This window comes from Diadema setosum, chromosome 7 (genome assembly GCF_964275005.1).
Source record: "Diadema setosum chromosome 7, eeDiaSeto1, whole genome shotgun sequence".
Lineage (NCBI taxonomy): Eukaryota > Metazoa > Echinodermata > Echinoidea > Diadematoida > Diadematidae > Diadema > Diadema setosum.
The window spans coordinates 21383062-21409630 of NC_092691.1; the positions used below are offsets into that span (position 1 = coordinate 21383062).

Below are 26569 nucleotides of genomic sequence, written 5' to 3' on the forward strand. Positions count from 1 at the left end.
CCGCACTGAATGTCTGAGATCAGTGAAACTTCTACTGTGTGTTATAGCTTTACTTTGTTCATTGCAGCCCATTTGAAGACAGGGTGTCTTTGAACTGTACATTTCTGGCTCTGTTATTGGCTTTTAGTCACTGGCCGATGTTGTACCTTGTAATCCAAACGTGCTGTGATGGGTATTTCAGTGGCGCGCCATCGATTCCCGCGATTTCCCCTCAGAATCCAATTTGGCGCCATCGAGTCAAGAGTCGACATCTGCCTTGACGCGTTCACGATGTACACAGCCAGAGAGTCTACCGCCATCCCGTACATGTGGTACCAGAACAGCAAACAGTGGGACTCCCGACCGGACGGTACCCCGCGGAGTGTAGGCGAGATTATTCGCACCTTCTGGTTGATTCCGAGAGGGGTCGCTTCCATGTACACATAGTGTCCTGCAAAACCATCACAATTACACAAAACAGCAACATATACCATTACCAAACATAATGATAATTGAAAGAGTACAAAGTTAATAATACTGAGAGAGTATTCTCTTTAGGCACCCACAATGTAACCAGCGAATTGATGATAAGACATTTGATATCAAATCGACTTTCAAAAAGCACATTGTTAAGTAAAGGTAATGTTACTGCTAGTAAATCATATATGTTCGGTAATTATGAACATGATATTCATTACGGCGTCTGTTCGAGCAATGTATAAAGAAGTGTACTTGAAACATGTAGCATATTAAGTGACTCAGAGTGAATACCGCGCAACTTTAAAGTGAATCCACATGCAGTTTCAGTCAAGACTATGGAAGGAAGATGAATATTGTAGTCCTGCTGGTGCATGCATGATAAATTTGAGATTATGTTGGCGTTCTATATCATACCCGAGCTATTTCCGTAAGTGTGATCGAACGAGGGACCAGTGTAGAAGCTGTCCGTTTTCCCGCTCATGCGCACAACGTTTCCATTGTCTGTTGGATCCTGGACGAAGCCGCAGAGTTCCGAGTCCGCACTCTCGAAGGAGCAGTCAAAAACATCTACGTTAACGAGAAATTGTATGACCGATTGATTATTTGATTAACTGATTTGCTGATTGGTTGAATGATCACCTTATTGTTTGAGGATTGCAACGACAGCTAGTCCATTATTACTCACTGCAAAGTCGTGAATATGAAGTGAAAAGTACAGCACGGTGCTGACGAGACACCGAGACTGAGGCACCTGGGAAATGCCAAGAAGCACCGGGAGGTGCCAAAGAGTACCGTGAAGTGATTTACATAATAGATATAATAAGTATCAAGTCATGAAATGGTGGTGTCGATAAGTATACCATAGTTTAGCAAGAGTAACACTTAAGCGCCAAGAATATGCAGGAAGTGCCAAAAATTACCACGGAGTACGAAGAAGAACCATGAATTGCCAAGAAGTATACCAGGCATACCAGCACACGCTGATAAAGACATGGAGTGCTCTGATCCGATCGTAGAATTTGACACTTCAGGGCATAATGTGTCCGGTAAACTGTCGTTTAAAAAAAAAAAAGCTTAAAGTTCGCTCATCATGATCTTTTTACCTTGAGGATGACGGGGGGAGGGGGTATATCTGCAATCTACAGATCTATGTTATTCTTCTTTACCTAACTATATTCACGTTACCCTTCCTGTCTGAAGTCATTGTGGCAAATTCCTAATGGACACCCTGAGCTGAAGACATCATGGCTGGAAAGTGACATTCACATTAGCAAAAGTCAAATGACCTTTAATATTGCTATATTGCCTTTCAGCAAGTAAATTTACATTGATATCTGTCCATTACACAATATTTATATACATCATCTGCCCTTTGCTACAAAATCATATCATCATCCGACATTAAGCTAAAGTCGGGGCTTGAAAATTCAGAAACATTTGACCGCTGACTGCTGACCACGAGGGGACTGACGAATAACCAACAAAGATTATACTCTGAGTACATGGCCTTTGAAAACGGATTAACATTTTCCGTGCACCTTAGAAAATGGAGGGGGAGGGATAAGCTACTCATAGCAGAGATCAAGATGACCATGCGTTTGATCTTACCTTTTGCGCAGACAGATTCCGTGAGTTGCACGTCATCCACGGCCATCTCACCACCTATAACGCTGTCGCCTGTTGCCTCGAACGATACCTACGTTACATTGATAAAAAACAAGAATAAAGAATCACAATTTCCCGTGACTTTCGTATGATAACTGGTTTGATATACGGATTATCCTTTTTTTCATGGTGCAGCTCTTAAATAATGGCAGTTCAATTACTTTTTCTAATAAACTTGTGAAATTCAGTAACATCGACGGATTATCATTCTTTTGTCATGTGTCATTACCATATTTGTGTCTTTGTGTCCATGTCTTTGTATATACATCTGTACACTGATTTGCTATTCATAATTTCTGTGCAAGTTGGAAATGAAGATGAAAATTTTTATGAATTTGATCGTACGGTGAACCGTGTAAATAATTGAGCACTGCCGAAAAGGCGTGAAATCTACAAGTGGATATAAAGAAGATATGACAATAAAACGCTCCATCCTGCCGGGGAAGCGCACGTTTTAAGAAACAAAAAGTATATAGCACACAGGTTAAAAATAGCATTCTTCATCAGCGACCAGGATCCGTTTCTGAAGCAGAAATAAAGGCCTACACATTAAGGTAGATGTGCTCCTATGTATTACATATATATATATATATATATATATATATATATATATATATATATATATATATATATAATGTATAATATATGTATAATATATATTAATTGAAAGAAAACTCGATATATTTCCTTGATATTATGTAGATACGCATGCACACAGACACCTACACGTAAACGTCCTACACGTATTCTATGCATGTTGTTATGTACAATAGGCCGTATATGTTTTTAACTCATGATTGAGCAAGCTTGGAGTATATTCGCATCTGGAAAAAAAAAAAATATATATATGTTCCTACTTTGAAAGCGTTAGCCTGCGCAGGAATGTCGGCCAAGCCGCGGTGCCAGCCCGATCCCTTGTCACCGGTCTGCACCTCTATGTCGATCGACGTCACCTCCGTTCCGACTCCCGTCTTCACACGGACGGTCAACGATCCGGGACTTATTCCTGTCATGTAGTAATGATACTGGAGGCACGAGGGGCTCGTGGTTGACGGCAACTCCGGACTCAGAATCTCTGCACTTTGACCGCTGCGCCAGTTGACCGTGTTGACGAACATGAAATGACCTTTCGTGTAAAAGCGACAGTGGTGGGGGATAAGAAAATGCATTTGAAAGAGTTTAATTGGAAACGAGGAAAGCCGCCAAGAAGCGTACAAAATTATATGTATGGAGTTTTAATGATAATTATATATAACTAACGTAAGTAATCATCATTTTGGTTACTGAGCACTATCTCACAGTTGGCTGAAGAGGAAGTGAATATGAGATAATCTAAGGACGGGAAAAATTGTCACGTATGCTATTGGAAATTAGAGTGTGCAAATATGATTGGCGAGCCGACGAGTTTGGGCTGATCAAGAAATGGCTATAATATTACACGCCTACTCGATATTTCGTCAAATTTCGGCCTCCTTCTTACGTTCAGTTCCATAAAACAAGAAGTTTAATCTTATTGCTGTTTTTATGCACTGCTGTGTGTGTATGATATACAGCTCAACAGCCATTTGAATCGACCCCCACCTCATGTCAGACAATTTCAATGCATATATACAATGCACATTACTGGAGATACTTTCCATTTTCCTTAACTTCAAAACAACAATAATAATAACAACAAACAAACAACAACAACTAAAAGCATTCAAAGGCCCTGAATTGAACATACTCGAATGATTCAACTTTTGTTCAATGCACCGTGAGCCATGCAATGAGTTGCAATTTCCATTTATGATATAGGCCATAAGTAAATTTTAATGACAAACCTATAACGTGGCTGTAATTAATGTGTCAGCACAAATTTGCTAATAATGCACTGCGGGTTTAACGGGCAATATGGGATAGGAGAGCTCAGAAAGAGTGAAGAGAGTGGTGGAAAAGAAAAAGAGGGAAAAATGAAGAAGCGTTTCGGTCTTATTGATGTTGCGGTATAAAAATGCCTGTTTACTCTCTTTATTATGTGGCCATTGGTGGAAATTCGATTTACAGACGAGTCTACGTCTAAAAAATGCCATTCTTTTAAAGAAAGTTAATCGTTGTTATGTTTAAGATTAGCTATGCCATCAATATTCCTAAATGGTAAAACAGTAACTTCCTTTTTTATGTGGCTCTTCTCTTCGTTTTAGAAGTAAAGTATGACAGCCATTTAATAAGGTAAAAACTGACAAAAGAAATACAAAAAAGTACTAATGAAAAAAGGTAATTTTGGTACAGACTTGAAAAGAATATCAACATCTTGAACCCAAGATTATGGTGATATCATAATTCCTTCCGACAATGGTCAGCAACCATACCGAACCACAATAGGCTCACCTGTTGATGTGCCCGTGGAATGATCGACCAGCGGGCCATTGACGTACATTCGGCTCCGTCCTTTCCTCCACAGCCAGTCGTAAGGGTCCACCCTGTTCTGGGTGAACCCACCAAGATCCGTACCCTCAAAGTCAACGTTCAGCAAGGGAGAAGAATTTTCTGCAAAGAAAGAATTATTAAATCTGCTTTAACGGAAACCAAAACCCAAACACATGTCGATCGATAATTTATCGAAAGCAGCAATATTACGAGAACACATCAGCGAATTTCGAAGAAAATCGATCGGACAATCGATTCAAAAGATATGAATTTTTAAAGTTTCAGTGCCGTCATTGTTGGATAAGCAGACGACTACATCAGTTCATGACGTCATGCATGGATGACGCCACTGAAACTTTTAACAATGATTTTATTCATAACTTTTGAAAAGATTATCAGATTTTCCTTTAACTTCGCAGATGACTGTGTTCACTAACATTGCTGCTTTCACTCCATCCACATTTACATTTTTTTTTTACTTTGCTTTGTCTTTGATTCTCCACATTTCTTTTTGCCCGATTACATATCTTAATAAAGCACATAACATACAAAACATTTATATCATTATTATAAGGGAAGTATCAATTTTATGACAGTATTCCTTTCATCTTCAGTAGAATAATAACACACAACAAAGAAACAGATTGTACACCATACAATATCGTCAAGTGTAAATAGGAAAAAATCACATAGATAATAGGACAGCCATTACAGTAGATATTATATTTTGGTCCTTGTACAGGTAAAAACGGCAAGGACAATACAAGCAATGTTAAATATACATTAAAACACTTTACCTCACAGGCTCAAAAATTAGAAAACCGTAGAGAAGAAGTCAATGTCATGTATACCATCACAAGAACTAATGGAGACATTCAGTAATAAAGATGACGCTTAAAAAGATGGAAACCGTAATTCGTATCATGTTTAGATTAAATGCTGATTAGTGGTATAAAGACGAGTGCAATTACAGATGTTGACAGAGGTACTGTAGATTTTAAAGTAGAATATTGCCTTTATTCGGGCCGGAAATCCGGGAAAAAGCAATATCGATACTCCCTCACCGTTCAACAGTGTCAATCCATTGTGGCCAAAGATTGTAGGCGGAGAAACTCATTTAGAGCCAATGTCTCGTGTATGGTTCGCCAAATTTAGTGTATCCAACGTTATGACTACAAGATGGGGAAATTGCATTGTCTGATATACACCCGAGTATATAAATAGCTCGTCACGGCTCGAAAGAGCTTCGAAATAGTGTCGTCTGCATGAGGTATCATTCGAACGTTATGTCAACTCAAGAATCTGTGAGTGATCCCTATAGGACAATCACGTGCTCCATAAACAAGCGACTTGTAATAGACATGATAGAAGTCGAATATATGCACTAAGACCAGTAGCGGCCTCCTGAAACTGAAAATCACTGCAAGAACAAAAATTATGCATCTTTGAAAACACTGCCTTTGAGAAAAATGTGATACGTTTGAAAGTACATCAATAATCATGTCTACAACAAAAAAAAATGTAACTATTGTGTTTATCACTTATGTTCTCTCACAGTATTATGATTAATAAATACGATAAGAAATTCGAATACGAACATGCCTTTAAGGGGCTAAAGCCAACACTAAGATTCTGAAATAAAAAAAAATGATTAGAGAAAGAGAGAAATGTGTCAAAAAAAATGAGTATTGAAGAAAAGAAAACACACAAGAAGAAGTCGAAAAGACAGAAAAAGAATAATAATTCCGTCACTCGCTTATGTGTTTCTATCAAATGAAAATTCATGATATCAATTATTGTGACCTCCTCTTAGGTCACAGAGGGAAGCATACATGCGGTCTGTATGGGGCATTCTCAATCTCAAGCCCGATATCATATCGATAAAAAAGCTGAAAACGAATTAAGCGCTTGAAACCAATGCCTCATTCGAAAGTAGGGATATTTTGTAAGCCGCCTTTGCTTTAATAATTTAATCATACTTATTCTCTGACTCATACATGATGCGAGCTCGAAGGTCTCGATGGCCTAGCTTATAGTATTGGTGAACTGCGGGTGTGGGAATTAGGCCTAATTTGTGCCGTCTTGTTCATTACAAGGTGAGGCTTTCCTTCAGAGAGTCTTGCTATTTTGTTAACAAACTTGAGAGGCAGGGTGATATCCTTCAAGCAGAATGATGAACTAAAGAAATTGAATAATGCAACGTCCACTTATACCGCAAGAAAAGTAGGCATGCTCATCTATCTCTTTCAAAGGAGCCCTTCTCTTCTTCTACTTCTTCAATCATAATACAAGCATTCACTCGTATCCTATACGCGACACTCAACAGATTCCCCCTGACATATTCAAACCCTCATAGAACACAGGTCGTTCAGTCATCATAATATTATTACGAATCCGTTATACCTGACACCGTCTAGTCAAAACTCGAACTCCCTGCATTCCTAACAAGCTATATATAGCACAAAGAAATAATATATTGTGACGCAATACACACTGTAAAATGCATCGGCATAATTATTTACCTTTAAAGGGGCCCTGAAATCCAAATGCATGTTGATTTGTGTTGATTTATGATACCCTCAACATCACTTTTGCGGTAAAACAAATATCTAGAAACATTCCATATATTTTTAACGATTTTTTCTTCTATTTTTCTTGAGATTACTTGGGAACGTCCACAAAAAATCCTTCCAAACTAATCAATATTGATATTCTTGAGATGACCTCATCTGTCAATCATTGGTAAAGTACTGAAATGTTTAACAAAAGACATTGGAATGCACCTTCCCCTCGACTCAGCATAACTTGCATGTTCCCTCGCCATGTCTTTTGTTAGTCACATAAATATGACAGGAATATGCAAGTTATGCTGAGTCGAGAGGAAGGTGCATTCCAATGTCTTTTGTTAAACATTTCAGTACTTTAGCAATAATTGACAGATGAGGTCATCTCAAGAATATTAATATTGATTAGTTTGGAAGGATTCTTTGTGGGCGTTCCCAAGTAATCTGGAGAAAAATAAAAGAAAAAATCGTTAAAAATATATGGAATGTTTCTAAACATTCATTTCACCACAAAAGTGATGTTGAGGGTATCATAAATCAACACAAATCAACATGCATTTGGATTTCAGGGCCCCTTTAATACCCCGTTTAGATTATGATGTCATCTCTTTAGCATTATTGTATTGATATCGATGAATAGTGATTCTATATCGCATGGTCTCATCCGGCACAAATAGATGCACATGCATGCTGCATGGCTGCATGTGCACAGTTCTATCCTACATCTTTTTCTATAGGCCACTACATACTGAAAAAAAACCAAAACACTTTTTGAGAGGCAAACCTGAGCTAAATACCTGAGCAGTCAGTCCATCAGTCAAGCCATGGTTATGCCGGTGATCCCCTTGAATCAAACATACTGCCTTTCATTATTTATGCAACAGTATGCTTTATAATAATTGAGGTGCAGGATCATGATAATACCATACTTATCTTTTGCTTCTTTTTAATTTAGTTATGTTTTGTTCAATTCTTTACAACAATGTAATTCTATGAGGTTTTAATTTTCTTCAGTTTGTCTCCCTCTAACAAATGAAATTTGTAAGATCGCAACTGCAAGATTCTCTTGCAAAATTGTAATTCTATCTTGTTTTGACGTTAGAAGCAGAATAAATGCAAACAAGCAACCCTCTCAAAAACAAAACAAACAAACAGCTCATCGTTCTGTATGATGAATATCTGGAAATTAAAGCGCATAATACAATGATGCTCATAGCGAAATATACAGACTCGGGAGCCATATTATACTCCTCGAAGCCTCGGCAAAAAGGCTATTTTAGTCCATCCTGAACACTGACGTCTGTCTGAGATTAAAATACCCACAAACGGGATGTAGGTAGTCTACTTAGGAGCAGGGCCGTACACACACAGCAGGACTGTGTTATAGCAGGGGGCCATTACGAATTCCCTTCCCCAAGCGTTATTCAAATCTTACTTTGTCATTGCACGAACACTATATCTAAATGCACTATTAAGAATGATACAATTCAAATGTGACAAAAGGTTATCAAAATCAATACATTAAAACTTTTGTTAGTGGATGGATCCCTCCTTCAATGAAGATGTGTTGCATGCGTAATTCCTTCTCAGAAGCTAATCAGCACGGTTCATCAGGGATTGCCATATCCGATATCTCTTTAAAACTAATGCCGACGTCATCAAAGTTATTGTAAGTGGTGCAAAATGCATCGACTGATAGCTAAAACAGTTACGAAGAACAAGATAAGTAAAAACAACAACAACAACAACAATTTGTGTATTATTCATTTTAGAGATGCCCAATCCTATATTGGCTCCTTGAGTGATAATGATAATAATGATATCTTGTTTATAAATGACAGCTACCCCGGGTAGCCCCTACAATGAGAGCATCGTTCTCAATAAAAGACACTATCAGTTCCATTACCCCTACATTTCCAGGCACGCATTAAAGCACCTGGGTATACCTGAACTAGAGCGCTAATAGTCAAACATTCGACTTTCGTAAAATGAACTGCCTTTAGCTTCAACGAATATTCCTCCCAAAACTGTCCTCCATGAGTTTCAACTCATCACATTTAGTGAACACTTCTTATATTGAGCTCTAGTTAACAAGGAAAGCGATCATTAGTGCAGGATTCAATGGCACTTGCACATTCTCGGCGAGAAGTCAGTCACATACGCGTGACGGATAGTACCATAGAATAGAATGCACCCGAAGATATGCCCTCGTCTCGTATACAGTCGGTATATGAGAAGAAGATGGTCGATCGTGTGTCATCGACAAGGTGAGAACAGGTGATTGCCTATATAGTGCTAACCTGCCCCCCCCCCCCACCTCCGTTTCCAATACATACAGAGCCACAGCGAAACAGAATATACGCCGTGGGGGTATCCTTGCATTTATATGACTCAGTGCACTATGTGCAGGGGCGTCAAGGGAACTATGAGTGTATATGAGTAAAGACGATAATGTTGCTGCTGTTATAACAAGGGGAAGAGAAAGAAATTCAAACATTCTGTTGATGTGAATGTTGTATGAGCGCCAAAAGTTCGTTTTCTCCTTGCTGGGATAGGGGAGTGTACCCCCGTGAAGAGCAGGAAGCTGTGCATAAATTCTATTACATCGAAGAAAAAATAAATGAGAGCTCGGCAAAAATTCGACAACGAACGGGAAAGCAGCATGAACGTTTCGACGGTACAACGACAGTCAGCCATCACACATCATGTCCTGTGGTTACCCGATGTGGAAAAGTGACGTCACAGTCTAGACAGATGTATTTCAGTTACCTATCAAACGCCCCGGCATAGTTATGTATATATTATAATGTCATAGATATAGAACAGAGTGACGTCACAAGACAGGTTTATTCTAGATGTCCACTGAACGTGGCGTCTTTTAAAGAAGACTAAATAGATAGATAAAAAGTACTATGCATGTCATATTGATGACGAACCGACTTTCAAATTAGCCCTACTTCAGAAATAATTTGGAGCTATATTCCACTGAGGTACAGGATTTGTATATAGGATTTTCATGTACATCAGGGCTATCACCGCTCGCATTAATTACTGAAGAAAGTGCTACCTGTCTCGGGTGTATATCATAGGCTCTATTTGAAGTATAATTCCACCATAACTGCCTAATGTTCAAATTAAAGAGTGACATTATCCAACCAGACATAAATTATAGGTTGTTCAATCTTGACATGCGTAACTATAACGCTATTTGAATAGTCGCAACTGTATTGTGCAAAGTTGTTTGAGGTGATCATGCCAGTTATTGGTCCCGGCGTATAACTGCCATTTACAGCACATAAAACCACAAATATCCCTTTAAAATGAAATAAAGATCCAAGACAGGTACTGAAAGGAGTCATGCACGGGAAGCTTAGATTTTCTTAATTTATACATTTTATTTATAAGATATAAAGTACATTGAAGTTAAAAACAGAACAGACAGGACAGAAAACCCCATAAAAAACAAAAACATAAAAAACACAAACACAAAAGCACAGCAACATGGCATGACTGTAAAATGTATAAATGTGAATGTAAATGCCTAAACATACAGATGCGAACTCCCTTGACAAGTTTTATGGTCGATGTATGTTTATTTCGATATGACGATCATGCCATGGAAGGGCACCAACTCTCTTCTCGCTGATAAACAAATTCGAACACTTTTTTTTTTCTTTGACAGGGCTACACATGGCTACTGCTTAGACGAATCCAGAAGATAGATTCATCCATAATATGCTTCTAATGAGAAGTATGTAATTATGCTTCGAAGAGAAGATACCTTATGAACTTTTACATAAAATGATAACCACTGCACGGGCACCAACAGATATCACTTTGTAGGCTCTTCAGGTTAGAAAAAAAAAAACAAACCACAACTTTCAGTCTCGATGGAGCTTGAAAACACGCATAAAATGGGAAAGCAAATTTACAATCAATGTATCAATGCTGCCCGTGATTTAAAAGTGCGCATGAACAAATCAGATGTGTCTAAACTTAACCATTACCAGACAATATCAACTTTCCTTTTAAAGCAAACGTGGACATTTGAATTGAGGATACATTATGATTTTAGATACATGCCCTATACTATAAACGATGATGATACTGAAGATTATAACGCCAAAGATATTGAAACTAACATTGATAACGATAAACATTTTAGTAATGATAGTCATGATGAAAACAATAACTCGCACAGCTAATTTCCAATTCCCATCTCTCTGTACCAATACCCAGTTGTTTTGTGTTCTTTTGAAGGAATTATTCTACACGATCCAAAAACATGGAATCAATATTTAAGCAATTAACAATAAGGCAAAGAACTTTGAGAGACTTGTTTCAAATTGGTCTTGCAGGCATTTTTTCTTATCTTTCTCTTATCCCTGCCTTAATCACGAATATTAAGGTATCTTTTGAAATACGTTGTAATTAATTATCTTAATACCACTGCAAACTGAATGTGATTGCTTAATGCATTCAGCATGCAATATTGACGGAATCAGTTTGATTTTCCTTTCTGTCGAATTACGAGTGTTTACTTCAACAATTGCCATGACCTACACGTGATAGTAATTGATCTATGTTAGCTTGATCTCATCATTACGCATTAATACACGGGTAGAGGAAAAACGACTTGTTTCACAATCATGTAAACTAGCAGATGGCGGATACTATCATAATTACATTAAATAGTAGTGATCGTTCCAAAAAGACTAGGGAATCCATCGCAATGTAACAGGAACCCGTGGGATAAGGCGGACTTAATTTCACATGTGAGCACATGTCGGATATTATCATCGTATGGCATTAATGATAAAGACTCCGGGGTTCGTTACAATGTAACAAGACCCCGGGGATAACAGTTGGTTAATTGCAGACTTTGAGCACTGGCTTCGTTTTCCGAAACCCGTTTAATGGCGTTCCACGAAAGTAAACCCATTTATCGAAAAGTATCGAATGCTGGTAATGTTTGTGTGTGTGTGTGTGTGTGTGTGGGGGGGGGGGGGGGGGGGGGGGTCTCCAGGACTATATAGGCTCATTCACTAATCTGCTCCAAATTTACCTGGGACGATATGACGGTTATTTATACAATGTGTCTCTTGCAATATCAAACAATATTGTTATAGCAAACGTTTTCAATATTATGTTCCAAGAAGTTAGAAACAATTACGAGGCTCATCTATGAACGAAATTGACATTTTCATTATCAAAAACTACTGTTATTCACTGAAACTAAAGGAATAGTATGGTTTTGGTTGAGACCTAACCTCCGGTTTCTAACATTCTTTGGTGAGATAACAAGATACTCTTATGAAAATTAATGAAAGAAAATGTGATTCCAAAGGAATTCACCATTTATTTGATGAAAATATTTGGAAATGGGTGAGATATCCAAAACAGAGTGATCCGAATAAAAGGTGGGACCAACCTTTTATTCATCTCCATCAATACTATACCGGCTATCCCTTTAAGTTTGGCATGTTCCGTTTGACGTCACGCGCTGTCAGCAGAAACGATGCTACATAATTTGGAAAGTTTTGTCAAAGATGACAGGGAGTCAACTTTTTCTATTTCATTGGTCCACTGATATGCCAAAATAATCAGAGCATATTTCTGGTGCTCTGCTTCACGTGGCAATCATTACGGTAACATGACTTCGCGTTCTTGGCACGGCGTTGAAGTTGTACCGACAATCACAAAATCACACTGAATCAAATCTTTTAAAGACTCACAGTGTATAGTATAGAAATGAATGACGCGAAGAAATGTACGACTTAATTACAACTGAACGCACGAATGCAATCAAATAATGTCTGACACAGTGACATTCGAGGCAATGCCCAATTAAGAGGTTTCCACATTCAATTGAGTGCATGCAGTTCCATCGATCCACAAAATATGCTTGGTTAATGAAGAGAGGCCTTCAAACATATAAAATTTAGTGTATTTCCCCATGATATTTGCAATGCTTTTGAAATTACCAGATGCACGAAAAATTCTACCTAAGACATGTTGAGGATAAACTTACATCTGATTATAATACATATAACAATACATCAGATTATGTGTGTATGTATGTCATGTAATAAATGGCCGGCCTTAGTCGATATACGCAAAAGAGGTTCTATCTAACCTCTTTGATATACGCACAGTAACGATAATTTACGGATTGAAATGTGTTAAGGAATGATAAGCCCACAAACACGTGATTTGGCCTGTGTTTGGCATTTGCAGCGAATCATTCTTTGACCTATATCCACGCCTCACTAATAGTCGATTTGTCACTTCGTATAGAATCTCGTCTAAACTTGAGCGCAAAACTCCCCGCTTACGCAATATATCGTCAATTAACATTTCTCAGTAGGACCTACTTTTTCTAAATCTATATTTTCTTTGCGGAAAATCTAAAAGAAAACAAAAACGATCCTAATAAATGGCCTATATGGTTCATTGGAAGGTACAGCAATATTGCCTCATTTCCACAACATTCTAAATAATCTAAAATATCTCTCTGAATTTGTGTCAATTATATTATAATTATTTGAAAGCCTATTGAGACTTTACTAAGAGAATGGTGTGTCAAAGAAGGAAGTAATTCTGACATATTTTTCTTGACCTTGACCCCTTTGAAATTACATAATTATATATTCTATTATGAAAAAAAAACAAGGATAAAGCATAACACTATATAAAAATGGACGGACTGTTTCGGGCCGTTCAGCTGCTAATGAGATAAAGCTAGCAATGACAAATCAGCTGTGGTAACCTGAGCTGAAAATACACTTAATGATGAAAATAATGAGATAATAGTGATCACTAGCTACAGTGTTTTACCATACGGGAGCTACCAGCATTTTCCCATGGTATCATTGCGGAGAACACACGGAAGTAGGGCATCATGGTGGATCCCCAAGGCATAATACACCACAGTCCCGCTTGGCAAACTTGGTGGGCTCTTTCGGGAATCGCGAGGTTTGCGAACAACGCCCCTTTGTATTTGTTATCATTTACATGTGTGCATGTGTATACGTATATAGATATAAATGACTGACTATTAACAAATGAATGAATTAATAAGTAAACACACACACACAGACACACACATATATTTATATGTGTACATGTACATGAATATATGCATGTATGTATGTATGTATGTAGATATTCCTATGTGTACGTCCATATGCCAAGAAGAAGAATTTCCTAAAAGGACAATAAATGAATCTGAATCTGAATATATATATATATATATATATATATATATATATATATATATATATATATATATATAAAATTATACATACACTACACTTACGAAGGTCCGAGGCGGGCTGAAAATTTTGTGAATAAAAAACCTTCTTGTTGGATCTACAGATGGCGTATTTGAGATTCATTCTTCTCATAATTATATATATATATATATATATATATATATATATATATATGTGTGTGTGTGTGTGTGTGTGTGTGTGTGTGTTGTGATTGTGTTTGCGTGCTTGAATCTGCAGAAGTGGGTTGATTAATATAGGAAATGGAGAGTAAATAAAAGTTGTACCAGAAATTTTGAATTCCAAATTTTGATTCCGCATTGCACCGTTCCAGAGTATTTGAGGAAGTTTGGGAAGAAACGGTCTTTAACGAAAGTTTCCAAACACATTAACCGTATTTATTGACCCCCACACAAACATCCACACGTGAGTTTCCAAAGCAATTTTGTAAAAGTCAAACCCCCGTGGGGCGTAAACTTTACAGTGTATAATGTCAGGAGATGAGCATGACAAACTCGAACTTGATGCACAATTTCAAGTGACATGCCATCTCCATTTTCAAGCTAGCATACGTGTTGGAATTTTTTGCTAACGTCTTACACTTGATATTTCTATATTTTTCAGTACGAAGTGTTTTTCCACTGTACCAGAAGGATACATGTGTAATTTGGATAAGATGGTGATGTCACGTCCCGTCCGACGAAATCGTATGCTTTGAATCAAATCATCAAGTCATTAAAATTAATTATGATCTGCGCATTTATATTTTTGTTGTTGTTGTTTTACGAGGATAAGTTGCTTTAATCTTTAAAAAAAAAATCATCGAAACAAACATCGAGACGTGTCATTTCCAAACTGAAATAATCGTTTTGAGGTGATGACATCCCCTCGTCTATTTTTTTTTACAATGTGGTGGCGACCTATGCTGCTATAATTTGATATTCTCCCCTAAAACGTATAAACATGTTTGTTTTGTTTTTTTTTTTCAATTACGTATCTCTGTTTGTCTCAGTCTGATTTCAAAGAAACTTTTAGACACCTCTTTGCTCCTTGACTCTGCTCACTGAAGCCAACTTGAACATGGAGTGGTCTTTCCCTTTAAGGCCAAATAACTTCGGATTTGTTTATCTCATTTAGAGCTTGACTCCAACTTCACCTACGCAGCGAGAATATCATCAGTTCCAAGGTGACTGCACTCGGCTGCAGCTGAAATCAACATTACTTTCTGACGACCTGAATTTCGTGTAGGATTTCGGAGTGGCAAAAATTGGGAAAGGAGAAATAAGGTTTCATAAGGCGGATTACTGAGTAAGTGATTTATCTGATATCGCCAGGATGGAATACAATTATGGATCAATTAGACCATGCGATTGGTTTGTTAAAGAAAGATAAGGCAGGGCTCGACACTAATGGTGGCCCGGTGGCCCGGGGCCACCAAAAATGAAAGTCGGGCCACCAAATTTCAAAAAAGGGCAAATTTGGTGGCCCGCCTCGGGCCACCAAAATTTTTTGAAAAGTATGTCAATAAATTCGTAACTTTTTGCGCCGAAAATTAGCAGTTAAATTTGTTCAAAGGATGGATGAAAAGGACTGAATGAATGCCTGAGAGTGAATGTTGCAAGTTTTATGAGTAGATATGTCCAACTTCTAATTCTTACTATCATAAATCTTAAATATTTGACTCATTAAAAAAAAAGGACTGTTAATGTTTTTATTGGGGTTTTTTTTCGGGACACCAAATTTTTCTCTCGGGCCACCAAAAATTTGAAATTTATGATTTTGGTGGCCCCATCGGGCCACCAAACAAAAAAAGTTAGTGTCGAGCCATGGATAAGGATTTTTTTTTTTTCGAAAACGCTCAAGTAAATTTGGTGGCAGGTGTGGAAAAAAAAATTATTAACTAAACGAGCAAACTAACAAACTAACAAACACGCGAAAAGAAAAATTAACTACCAGAATTTAGAACCTTTGATGTAAACAGATGCGACTTCATTTTTTGCAACGATGAGTAGACTGTATTTTATTCCAATACTCTACAAAAAAATGTCACAAGAGTGATGGATTTTTGGAGTTTTGGAGTTTTGCATCTCAACATTAGGCTGTACAGAAAACTCACACTCAATCTTAGGATCTTACATCTAACAAACGTCGATAAATCGTCGGCAAGAATTCCAGAATTACAATAATCGCATCCACGTTCATGATCGTTTCCCACATTCAGGTTGTCAGGATGTACACCCTAAAGTGCTAATTGACTGCAACTCGTATATAACACCACTCTCTGAAACATTCACTATAGACGGTGTCATTATACAGTGCCTACCTTTTCAACCTTCAAGGCTTATAGCTGAGAATTACTGCAGAAATTGTCATCTCATTCACAGTATATTGGCACCGCTTAATTTCATTGTTTATGTTATAAGGGAAAGTTAGAAACACCGTTAATTTCTTCAAAATAATGAATGCTTGCGTCGAGATGTTTTTATCGTTGCAAATGATTGACAGATTGCGCTATACATTGACGTAAATAAACACCGAATCAATCAGCGTTTAGTTGTAATAGCCATGATAAAAAAACCCCCGGTAATTTCACTATTACGAGCTGCACAAAATCAGTAGAAAACTTCGTCAATTTGATGGAGAAACATAAACCTGATGTTTTAAAAAGTGTTGCCAACCTAAAGGTCAGTCTGTACGATAGTAATAAGAGGTGCTCTAAATTCTGAAACTATAAATTATTGACAATCATGAAAACAGAGGGATGAAATGAAATATATATATATATATATATATATATATATATATACAAGGCATGTATATATAAACAGGATAAACGTTATTTATCATATATATATATGCTACATTCTCTTTTTACATCTACCTTGAGATACACGCATACAACGAATTAAAATAATGTGACTAAAGATACAACACCAAATCACAGTAATGTGGTTAGCATGGGGTTGAACTTGATTTTACTAGGCCTATACTTTTCAAGAACGCTTGCCATACATAATTATCATCCCCTAAGAATTACGGCCGGTGTTTTCTTCATTGCAACGCCGGCAGATTAACGTTTCCCCCACACATACGTGAGTCACATGTCTGGTGAAAAGTAACCATAATTTCACTGACAAGGACAACCGAGTCGATTTTTTTTTTTTTTTTTTTTTTTTGTTGAACATATAGCAAGTCTGTCTCACCTAAGTCAGAACTGCTTGATTTAAAAAAAAGAAGAAGAAGAAAGTTACCGGCGAACTACATGACCAACATTTTATTACTTTTTTTTTTTGTTTTAATTTCCTTTTCCATACGTAGTGACGTAGACAGCATCATGAATGGGTAATAACTTATGTGTGCTAGACATCGTTGCGTTATTACATCGCAACTGTGGTGGTGTTGTTATAAGAAATTCACTGATTTCATGCACATACACCGACGCGACGCACATGTGTACGCATATACATAATCAAACAAAAATGCGAATTATCATACACAGAATACAATGTGTACAGTCAAAATGATTTCATTATGGTCGAAATGAACTCTTCACGCATGTTATTATTTCTTCTTTCTATCCTCGTTTGTTTGTTTGTTTGTTTGTTTTGTTGTTTGCGGTGGTGTTGACAGCAACTTTACTTTTCTTTTGTACTGACTTCCACATTGAATCATAAACATCTCTTTGGCACCTACCCCTACGTGGACGCCTCGTAGTGAGTGATAGAACGCACTATACTACTCACTCGGAGGTTATGAACAGCCCTTTCAAAAGTCAAATCATGTCCCGTCGCATTAAGTATTGATGGATTCAGTTTTGTTTTGATTATGTATACCATATACACATCTCATTTTAAGATTTTCGTTCTCATTCTCTTTGTCAGACTGAGTTGAAATCTCAAGAATGTGCATTTAGTTCTATTGCCATGCGGCGACGTATAGATACATTTATGACTGGAGAGCAGGAGCGCAGCGGGAAAGGTCAGTTCCATTCTTCCCTCCGTATGAGCTTGAATATAAATAATAGTTATAAGTCTTTTATATATCAAATTTTAACGGAGAGGCGTGGCCAACATCTTACCCGTTTAAACGCTGCAAGAATGTAGTAGTACTTCACTCATTACGACAACACAATGGCGACGGTTAGCGAGTTAACGTTGTGAAGATGTACTAGCAGCAATGATGGCAAAAACACAATTTGGCACAATGCACCGTCTACAGACGATCGAGTTGATTTCGGGAGATGGAAAAGTTTGCGCAGATCTTAAAAGAAGACTGAACTTTTAACGAAGAATCGTAATTGAGACACCAAACTTTCCACATCGTTGACTGTTGTCAGTGGTTTTGTGTGTGTTAGCTGTCACTACTTTGAATTTAGTTTTTGTATTTATACATTGACAATCAGCGGCACAGGTTCGACGTCACGGAAAATTACTAAAGACAGCGTTGTTCAACGCTTTCTCGCCAAAGAGTAAAGCCTACAATGAAATCATAATGCCCGAACTTACAAGTGCTATGATGTACTTACGTGACAGCACTGTCTGGAAAGGTAACATTCCCTGAAAAAGAAACAGCCGCAGAAGCACCATAACACACATGTTGCCAGACTGAGCTAATGAATATATCCTTGCTCCGTACATGTTGGTACTGCGTTTATTCTCTCAAGAGCCTCAACTTTGGGACAGAATGCAACGTCTCTTGTCGTCGGAAAGATACAAAAGTCAATGTGAAGGAAACTGAAACATTTGCCGAAAAGATGAAAAAGAGAGCAGCGCTGACATACATATCTTAGTGAAAGTTTTATCCAGCCGTGCAGAGGGTGTTTCTGAATCTAACGTCTGCTCAACTGATGACGGATCCTACTGCAGCGAACTGTCTGCCTGGGACGGTGCATGGCGTAGGCAGGTTCCTGGATATGCTGAGGTGGTGGGGGGGGGGGGGGGGAGGGGAGGGAAAGGCGGAGGGGGAGATGACGTCATGACATCGGTGTCACACTGTGAAGACTGCTTGCCGGATAGATATCGTGATCACAGTTTTAGTATGACAAAAATCATTTCAACAATTTTCTTAATGTAAACGCGAAATGAATGAATGAGCTAAAACGAAAATTCACATTTTCACTTAACAAAGAGGTAGTAAACATCAGTAATTATGACTCTTGAAATAATGGTAGCCTTCGAAACATTTTCCTTTTATTCTCTTTTGATACAGGAACATGGAGACAGAACAATCGCATTGATTATACATTGTATCAGGAAATTGCGTGCTCACACTCTGAATCCTACAAACTTTTCCTTATCAGACCTGCAACAGTACTGAGAGAGAAAGACCTTTTCTATCATGATAAACTGAGACTGTATGTTTGCGGGGGGGGGGGGGAATTTGCACACTGCGTTCTTCCCCCTCCCCAGACTGAAAGCTATAGTGGGAGCCGATGGGGGGGGGGGGGGGGGGCTTCTATGTCCACCCCCACCCCTGCCAAGTTGACTACACCCCCGGGTAACGTCATCTTCCTGAAGTTCTGCAGATCTGCAATGTGAGCGCCAAGAGCTCCCCTATTTGACCTCCTTCTGACTCCAGCTCGTTGGGCCCCGGTGAGACCAAGAACACAATCGTATAGCGGCAACCTTGGCTTTGGCAGACAGTTGATATACCCCTCCCCTCTATCTTTGACTTCCAAATTTAGGACACAGTGTCAACAGATTCATTTACAGGTTAAGGCTTGGGAGCATCAATGTTGATATCACAGGTCAAGATGATAATGTGTTTGACTGTCTATAGCTCTAGCCCTCTCTCTCTCTCTCTCCGTCTCTCTCTCTCTCTCTCTCTCTATCTATCTATCTATCTGTCCCTCTCTCTCTCTCTCCCTCTCCCTCTCTTACATTGTCGTCTTTCTCTGTAATCCAGACGACGAAAGACACAATTAAGTAAAGATGTATTACATACCTTGAGCTTTTATAGGCTTTAGCAGCCATAACACGCATGGCAAACCTGATCTTAACATTTTATCCTTAACATTATAATCACTCTGACCCATTGTGGCATAGATATGTGATGTCGAGAAAAGAAAGAAAGCTCTCAGCATTATTAAAAAGTATACTTCTTAAAATGTAAAAAAAAAAATGCGCTTGCGCAAGGACAAAGGATTTTTCATGAAATGAAATTGACTGTTCATGATACATTTCATTTTATTCATGTGCTTCGTATTCTATTTAAAAGAGTGCATGGACAGATGTTGGCAAACAAACAATCAAACAAGCAAGCAAACAAACAAACAAACGAACGAACGAACGAACAACCAAACAATCTCAGCCGCTTGATTTATTGTTATTCTATTGTTTGTATAAGAGCAATCTTCTTCTTCTTTATCTTTCAAAGAGGATATTCGCCCTTTGTGATCCAAACGGGTGTTACTATACCCTGGCGCTCCAGTGACAGTGGACTTTTGAATGCAATTATGTTTGAAGTTATGCAATTTCATCTCATTTTCATTTTGGCTAACATTCGGTAGGTAAACTCAAACCGATAAAATGGCAAGGTCTTCATCAAACTTACGGAAAATGAGAAAAAAAAAAACCCGCAGTTTCCAAAAAATAAGGACTGCGGATTAATGGCGTCATGGCCTCAATTATGATTTGCATAATGATGAAACGGAGATTAATATCACTGCGCTCGGACAACACGTGAGCATTTAAGATTTAGACATCTAAAGAACTTTCAGTATCAGCCGTAAGCTCTCAGAACTACCTCTCAATGCTAATAAGGTACTTCCGACTTCCCATAAAATATACATCAACAGACTGATATAAATAGATATAGATAGATACATAGACAACTGAATAAATAAAAACATATAGTTGTATTGAATAGGCATATACAGTACACTCTTTTGAATACATCTGTTATTCCATTAACTTTTCATTCACCTATTTACATCTCATTTACACTTATACATATTTTGGATGGGTTATCATCATTATTATTATTACAGCTATTTTCTATCATTATTATCATTATTTATTTATTTATTTATTTGTTTGTTTGGCAATTCAACATATCAGACAAACAGAAAAATATATCATATGATATAAAGATTGTGGTGATTCTAGGTGCATACCGCTGGTTCGCCGTTATTAGAAATACTTCTACAAAATTTTGAGTGTTATTATTTTACTTTATCTTCATTTTTCACGCACGCGTGAATCCAAAGCAATGGCTAGATCCAGGGAGGTGAGATCTCAGTGATGTATACAGCACACGTTACACGTCGATGAAAAAAATCATGGAGCTACTGTAGTAGCTCCACGGTGAAATATTAGAGCGTCGACGGTGGACACTTTAATACGCAGCACAATCAAAGTTCCTTCCGCCCGAGCCTCTCTTCTAATTGACTCGCATCCTGCGCGAAGAGGGGAACAATTAGGCCAGCGGATGATCGCAAACTGCCGTATAGCAAGCATATTTCATTTTTTCCCTTTTTAAAAGCATAAGTCTTTAAACAGTACTAGTATCCTACATAAAAATTCGTGGTTTTCGGAATCTGCTCGTACGATGTTATTCACGGCTGCCTAAAAAGTGGTTATTTCAGGTTAGGTCTTTAAATAGAGAGCCCGAATTCAGTAGGCCTACATTCATTGTCAGGATCGCACTGCTTGGTCTATACATAGAGACCGTAAAGAAATTACTGTGATAGCACCTACTAAAATGCACTAACCTACAGTGTCGTAACAAGTATACGCAAACCATAGAGATCAGAGTGTTCTTAGTGTATATAATTTTCTCTACGACGCAAACACTGAACTTTAATGATGATGTGAATGCTCGTTCAGTCTGTTTAGAGACCGCTCTATATACCCCCTTCCACCAAGTATTGGACTCATCGTAGGCTTATCTGATCCCTAAATTGCAAAAATTTCAGCGTGTACCAAGATTTATCAAGGGTGATGCTAATTCCTGAAGGTCTCAAGAACCTGAACTCGAGATGACTGTTAATCACCGGACACTCAACAGACTGTCGTAGGACGTCGGCTGGACACGCCCGATAGCCGCCTAACACAAATCTGAAACACATCGGACCGACTCGGCACTTATCCGACACTAATATTAAAGATGTAAAAAGAGCAGAGTAGAGAGAGAGAGAGAGAGAGAGGGAGAGAGAGAGAGAAACATGAAGAGAATATTATACGAAAAGCTATATAAAGCTTGTAGAATTGCACGTTTCAGAGGAAAATATGAGTTCTTAGCATCAAAGTGGAAATCGGAAATGAAACTGACCAAAACGAATATTAATGAAAAAGCACTAAAACTTGGGTAATTTGTGCGGTGAGGCACAACCACAATGCAGAAGTGGGACAGTTACGTGTTGTGAGTTTAAGGAAAAATCAAAGCCCAAAGAGCAATGTGGATTGAGTAAAAGCAGCAACATTAGGCTAGTAGAACACATCAGAGAGAGTTTGAGGAAAATCGGACAATCGATGCAAAAGTTACGAATCTTTAAAGTTTTGATATTGGAACCACTGGATTAATCATGACGTAATATGTGGACAACAATATAAAAGAAATATAAAGAGAATTCCACAAAAATTAATTTTTCATGAAAATTACACATTCCATCAACTTGATACTGGCATACAAGACTTGTATGTTAAGGGTAGTAATAATTACCCCTGCTTTCTGAAAGCGGTTAGTCAAATGCTCTTTCATTACCCTAGAAAAGTGAAAGCACTTTAAATTTTCTTTATATTTTCTTTATATTGTTGTCCACACATGACGTCCTGAGCTCTAGTAGTCTCCTTATCCAGTGGTTCCAATACCAAAACTTTAAAAATTCATAACTTTTGCATCGATTGTCCGATTTTTCTCAAACTTTCACTGATGTGTTCTACTGATGTTGCTGCTTTCACTCAATCAACATTTCTCTTTGGGTTTGGGTCACCTTTAATTGTCGCACCCTGCACCTGCAAAGAATACTTTCATATTGCGTGTCAATGCATCATCGTAACGGTTGTTCAATGAGAGCAGAGAGAAAGCGTGTACCACTATTGACACAGTCAAAAGTAAAAAAGGAGACAGCGCCATCTAGGGAAACACACTCTGGATAAAGATTTACTTTCTGTCTTATATCGCTATCTTTATGTCGGTCTATCTACCTAATCAGTCTACCTATTCATCCCCTTACCCCCTCTGGTTCCATTAACACCCCCCCCCCATGCCTAAGGCCTGTAGATGATTAGTGGACATTGGGGGTCAAGTGGCAACTACCGCATATACCAAACGCATGTCTATATTTTCGGGGATTACGCATAATCCTCACAACCTCAACGAGTGAAATGCGACATTCACTGTTCTTCATGTGACACTCAAACTTGGGAAAAGGCTAATATGTCATTGTTGTCTTAAAAGTTCATGTGCTCAGTCACGCATGACATTTGTCACCATAATTAGGTACCAATGGAAAGAAGAAGAGTTCTTCTTTCCTTACAACCAACCTTGAGCTCTCCATAGCTGACCATAATGAAATAGTATCCCTCCAAAGTTGGATTACTTTTTTTTTTGATACGCACTGTGCAGTCTGTTAGATCCAGCAAATTTGGTAATGACTGGGCGTGAGAGAACATGACAAAAACATAAAAATCGACGTTAAAAAGGCAGTTTAATTGTGGTGTACATGTGTGCACTGAAAATTGTGGGGATTTTTGAGCAATGGGTTATTTGAGAGGCTGCACAAATTTCAAAAATGCTTTTACCACGTTAGCTTGAGATTCAGACATGTGGTTTATTACAAATGGAAACTATTAGGATCTGTATATGCAGAAGGACGGAGCACGATTTTATGAGGGTCCTCACACTTTGCATATCTACGGGTGCGTTTATCAACTCTTTTTCACGGCAGAAACAGGTTTTCCAAACGGCTTTCAGGGAATTTTTACGAGATGATAAACGCAAAGCTGTTTTGATTATGGGGTTCGGAAAGCCTTTTTGAAAACCAGAAATTTGTGCTTTCCGAAACAGGTTTCCGAGAACAGGTTTCCAGAAACCTGTTTCTAGAAGCCCTTTGAAGAGAGATAAACGCAAAGCTGTTTTGAAACGGCTTTGTACTTCGGTTACAAACCATGCGTTTCCGTATGAGACCCCTTCTCCTCTGGTCAAAATGCGCAATGCAGCTGCGCAGTGACAAGGCCAGTTTTCGTGTTCGCGATGAGTTGATAAAGGCAATTATATTTTGGATCAAAAATTTATCCTCAGATGATTGGTTGAAAGAGCTTCACGTGATTAAAGGTATTTTCAGCTATTTCAGAAAGTTGACAGTCCATATTCAAAGTACTATTTGCAAAATGACGTCACTTCTGTGACATTTTGCAAATAGTATACTATTTGCAAAATGATGTCACAAAGCAATTCTGAAATTGTGCGCAGCTTTGAACCATCAATCTGTGAAATGTAACAATTTCTAACAAAACAATTGTGACGCCACAAAGCAATTTTGACATTGCGCACTGCTCGTACCGTCACTCCGAAAATGTATCAATTTCCATGCGCACTGCTCGTACAGTCACTCCGATGTACCAATTCCTAACAAAGCGATTGTGACGTCATAAAAACAATTCTGACATTGCCCATAAAACTTCGCACCGTGCATCGCGTCGCGCTTGTCAAAAATGTAGGCCTACTAACATTTTTAACAACATCACAATAAAAGCAGTTCTACATCGACGCTGCTAGCTAGCTGTTAGTGTAAGATCCCTTCAAAACATCGCACCCACGTTTACGACTTGTGGCTTTTCATTTCCCTCATTTTCCTTGTTTTTTTGTTTGAATTTTTGATCCAAAATATAAAACAAATATACTTTGCCTAATTTCGAGTTTCTTGTTAAAACTATAGGCCTCGGCGCCTCTCAAGGCCAAGTATATTTATATACTATTTTGGAAGTCGTTTCTATAGGGCTTTGGAAACGGCTTTGGAAAGGGCTTTGGAAACGGCTTTTGAAAGCCGTTTCAAACAGGGGAAAGATGATAAACGCAGCCTACATAGCTGCTTTATCGCAATCCAACAAACCGTGAGAAGGAATGTCGTCGTTACCCAAGCGAAATCGTTTCATTACAGCGTTATTTCACACATTTCTAATACGTACTAGTGCATGCACTGTATTTACAGCAAAAATCGGCAGCTTCTTCAGGCATATGCACTGAGAACTATGCTTTTAAACACCTCTACGGCACTAAGGGTATTATACGCGAAACATATACTTACCCGATGGGATAATTGTTCGTGCCTGAACAAGGAAAAACATTTTCCCCCCATTTTTTTGTTAACACTACAACGGTTGTACAGTTCACAGAAGTTTATCAAGTATGTACTCAGTGCACCTTTTTTTTTTTTTTTTTTTTTTTTTTTTTGTTAGCATGCGTGTGGTAGTGGGCTGATGGTGGTGATACATTTCGGAAATGATGTCAGGTGTCAAAAGAAATCTCGCATCTAACACAAACAGAACACAGAGCAACAAAGACAGATGAACAATGTGTGTGTGTGTGTGTGTGTGTGTGCAAAGTGCAGGAAAGGGAAAGGAGAGACAGGGAGAGAGAGATTTGAGGACATGAAAATAACGGGGCCACACATGCGTGCAATACCTTTCCATTTATACAGCTTGTCCCTTGGTTTTCTTTCTCGTTCTTGATATTGCTTCTCTTACCTTTACAGGTAGAAAGTAATTTCCACAATTATAGTTCTGAACCTATTCTTTTTGTGATCTCCAAAGTGTTCGAGAGACAGGCAGACGTCTTCAAGACTAAAACGGTGAGTTCTGATTTCTTAAACGTTTCAGATATAAAGTTTAATACGCTATAAATGAAACACGTTTTGATTCCCATGTATACCGCTTAGCAAATAAGATATTAGAAAGCACGAGCATGCTCACTGTCTGTTGTTCACGCAACAGTCCCGATATTTCTCCCTCGTATGGTATAGCTTATGTTGCATTGAGTATGCAAGATGCAAAGGTATAAGTGTCTGCTTATTACTGTATCTCATCAGTCATCGTAATCAATAACACTGTGGCGTAATACGAACGCTATACACAACATCACAACATACAAACCTGAAAAGGGGGCGTGTTTTATTTCAAAGTATGAGTCTCCTTACGAACTTCCGGGTCTTCTCTTCCAAGTTTATCTACTTCCGGTCATGTCACCCTGCAGTTGACGATG

At 38.1% G+C, this 26569-nt stretch overlaps 1 protein-coding gene across 1 annotated transcript in view; it reads right to left on the minus strand.

Moving 5' to 3' along the window:
• LOC140231111 (MAM and LDL-receptor class A domain-containing protein 2-like) overlaps positions 1-20402 on the minus strand; it is a 33371-nt gene extending 12969 nt beyond the window's left edge. Inside the window, exons 1-6 of the mRNA XM_072311263.1 lie at positions 20399-20402; positions 4495-4653; positions 2982-3250; positions 2068-2155; positions 874-1026; positions 147-430 (exon numbers count right to left, since the gene is read on the minus strand). Of these exons, the coding sequence (XP_072167364.1) occupies positions 147-430; positions 874-1026; positions 2068-2155; positions 2982-3250; positions 4495-4653; positions 20399-20402 (957 nt within the window). The remainder of the gene's footprint in view (positions 1-146; positions 431-873; positions 1027-2067; positions 2156-2981; positions 3251-4494; positions 4654-20398) is intronic.
• Positions 20403-26569: the final 6167 nt, after the last annotated feature.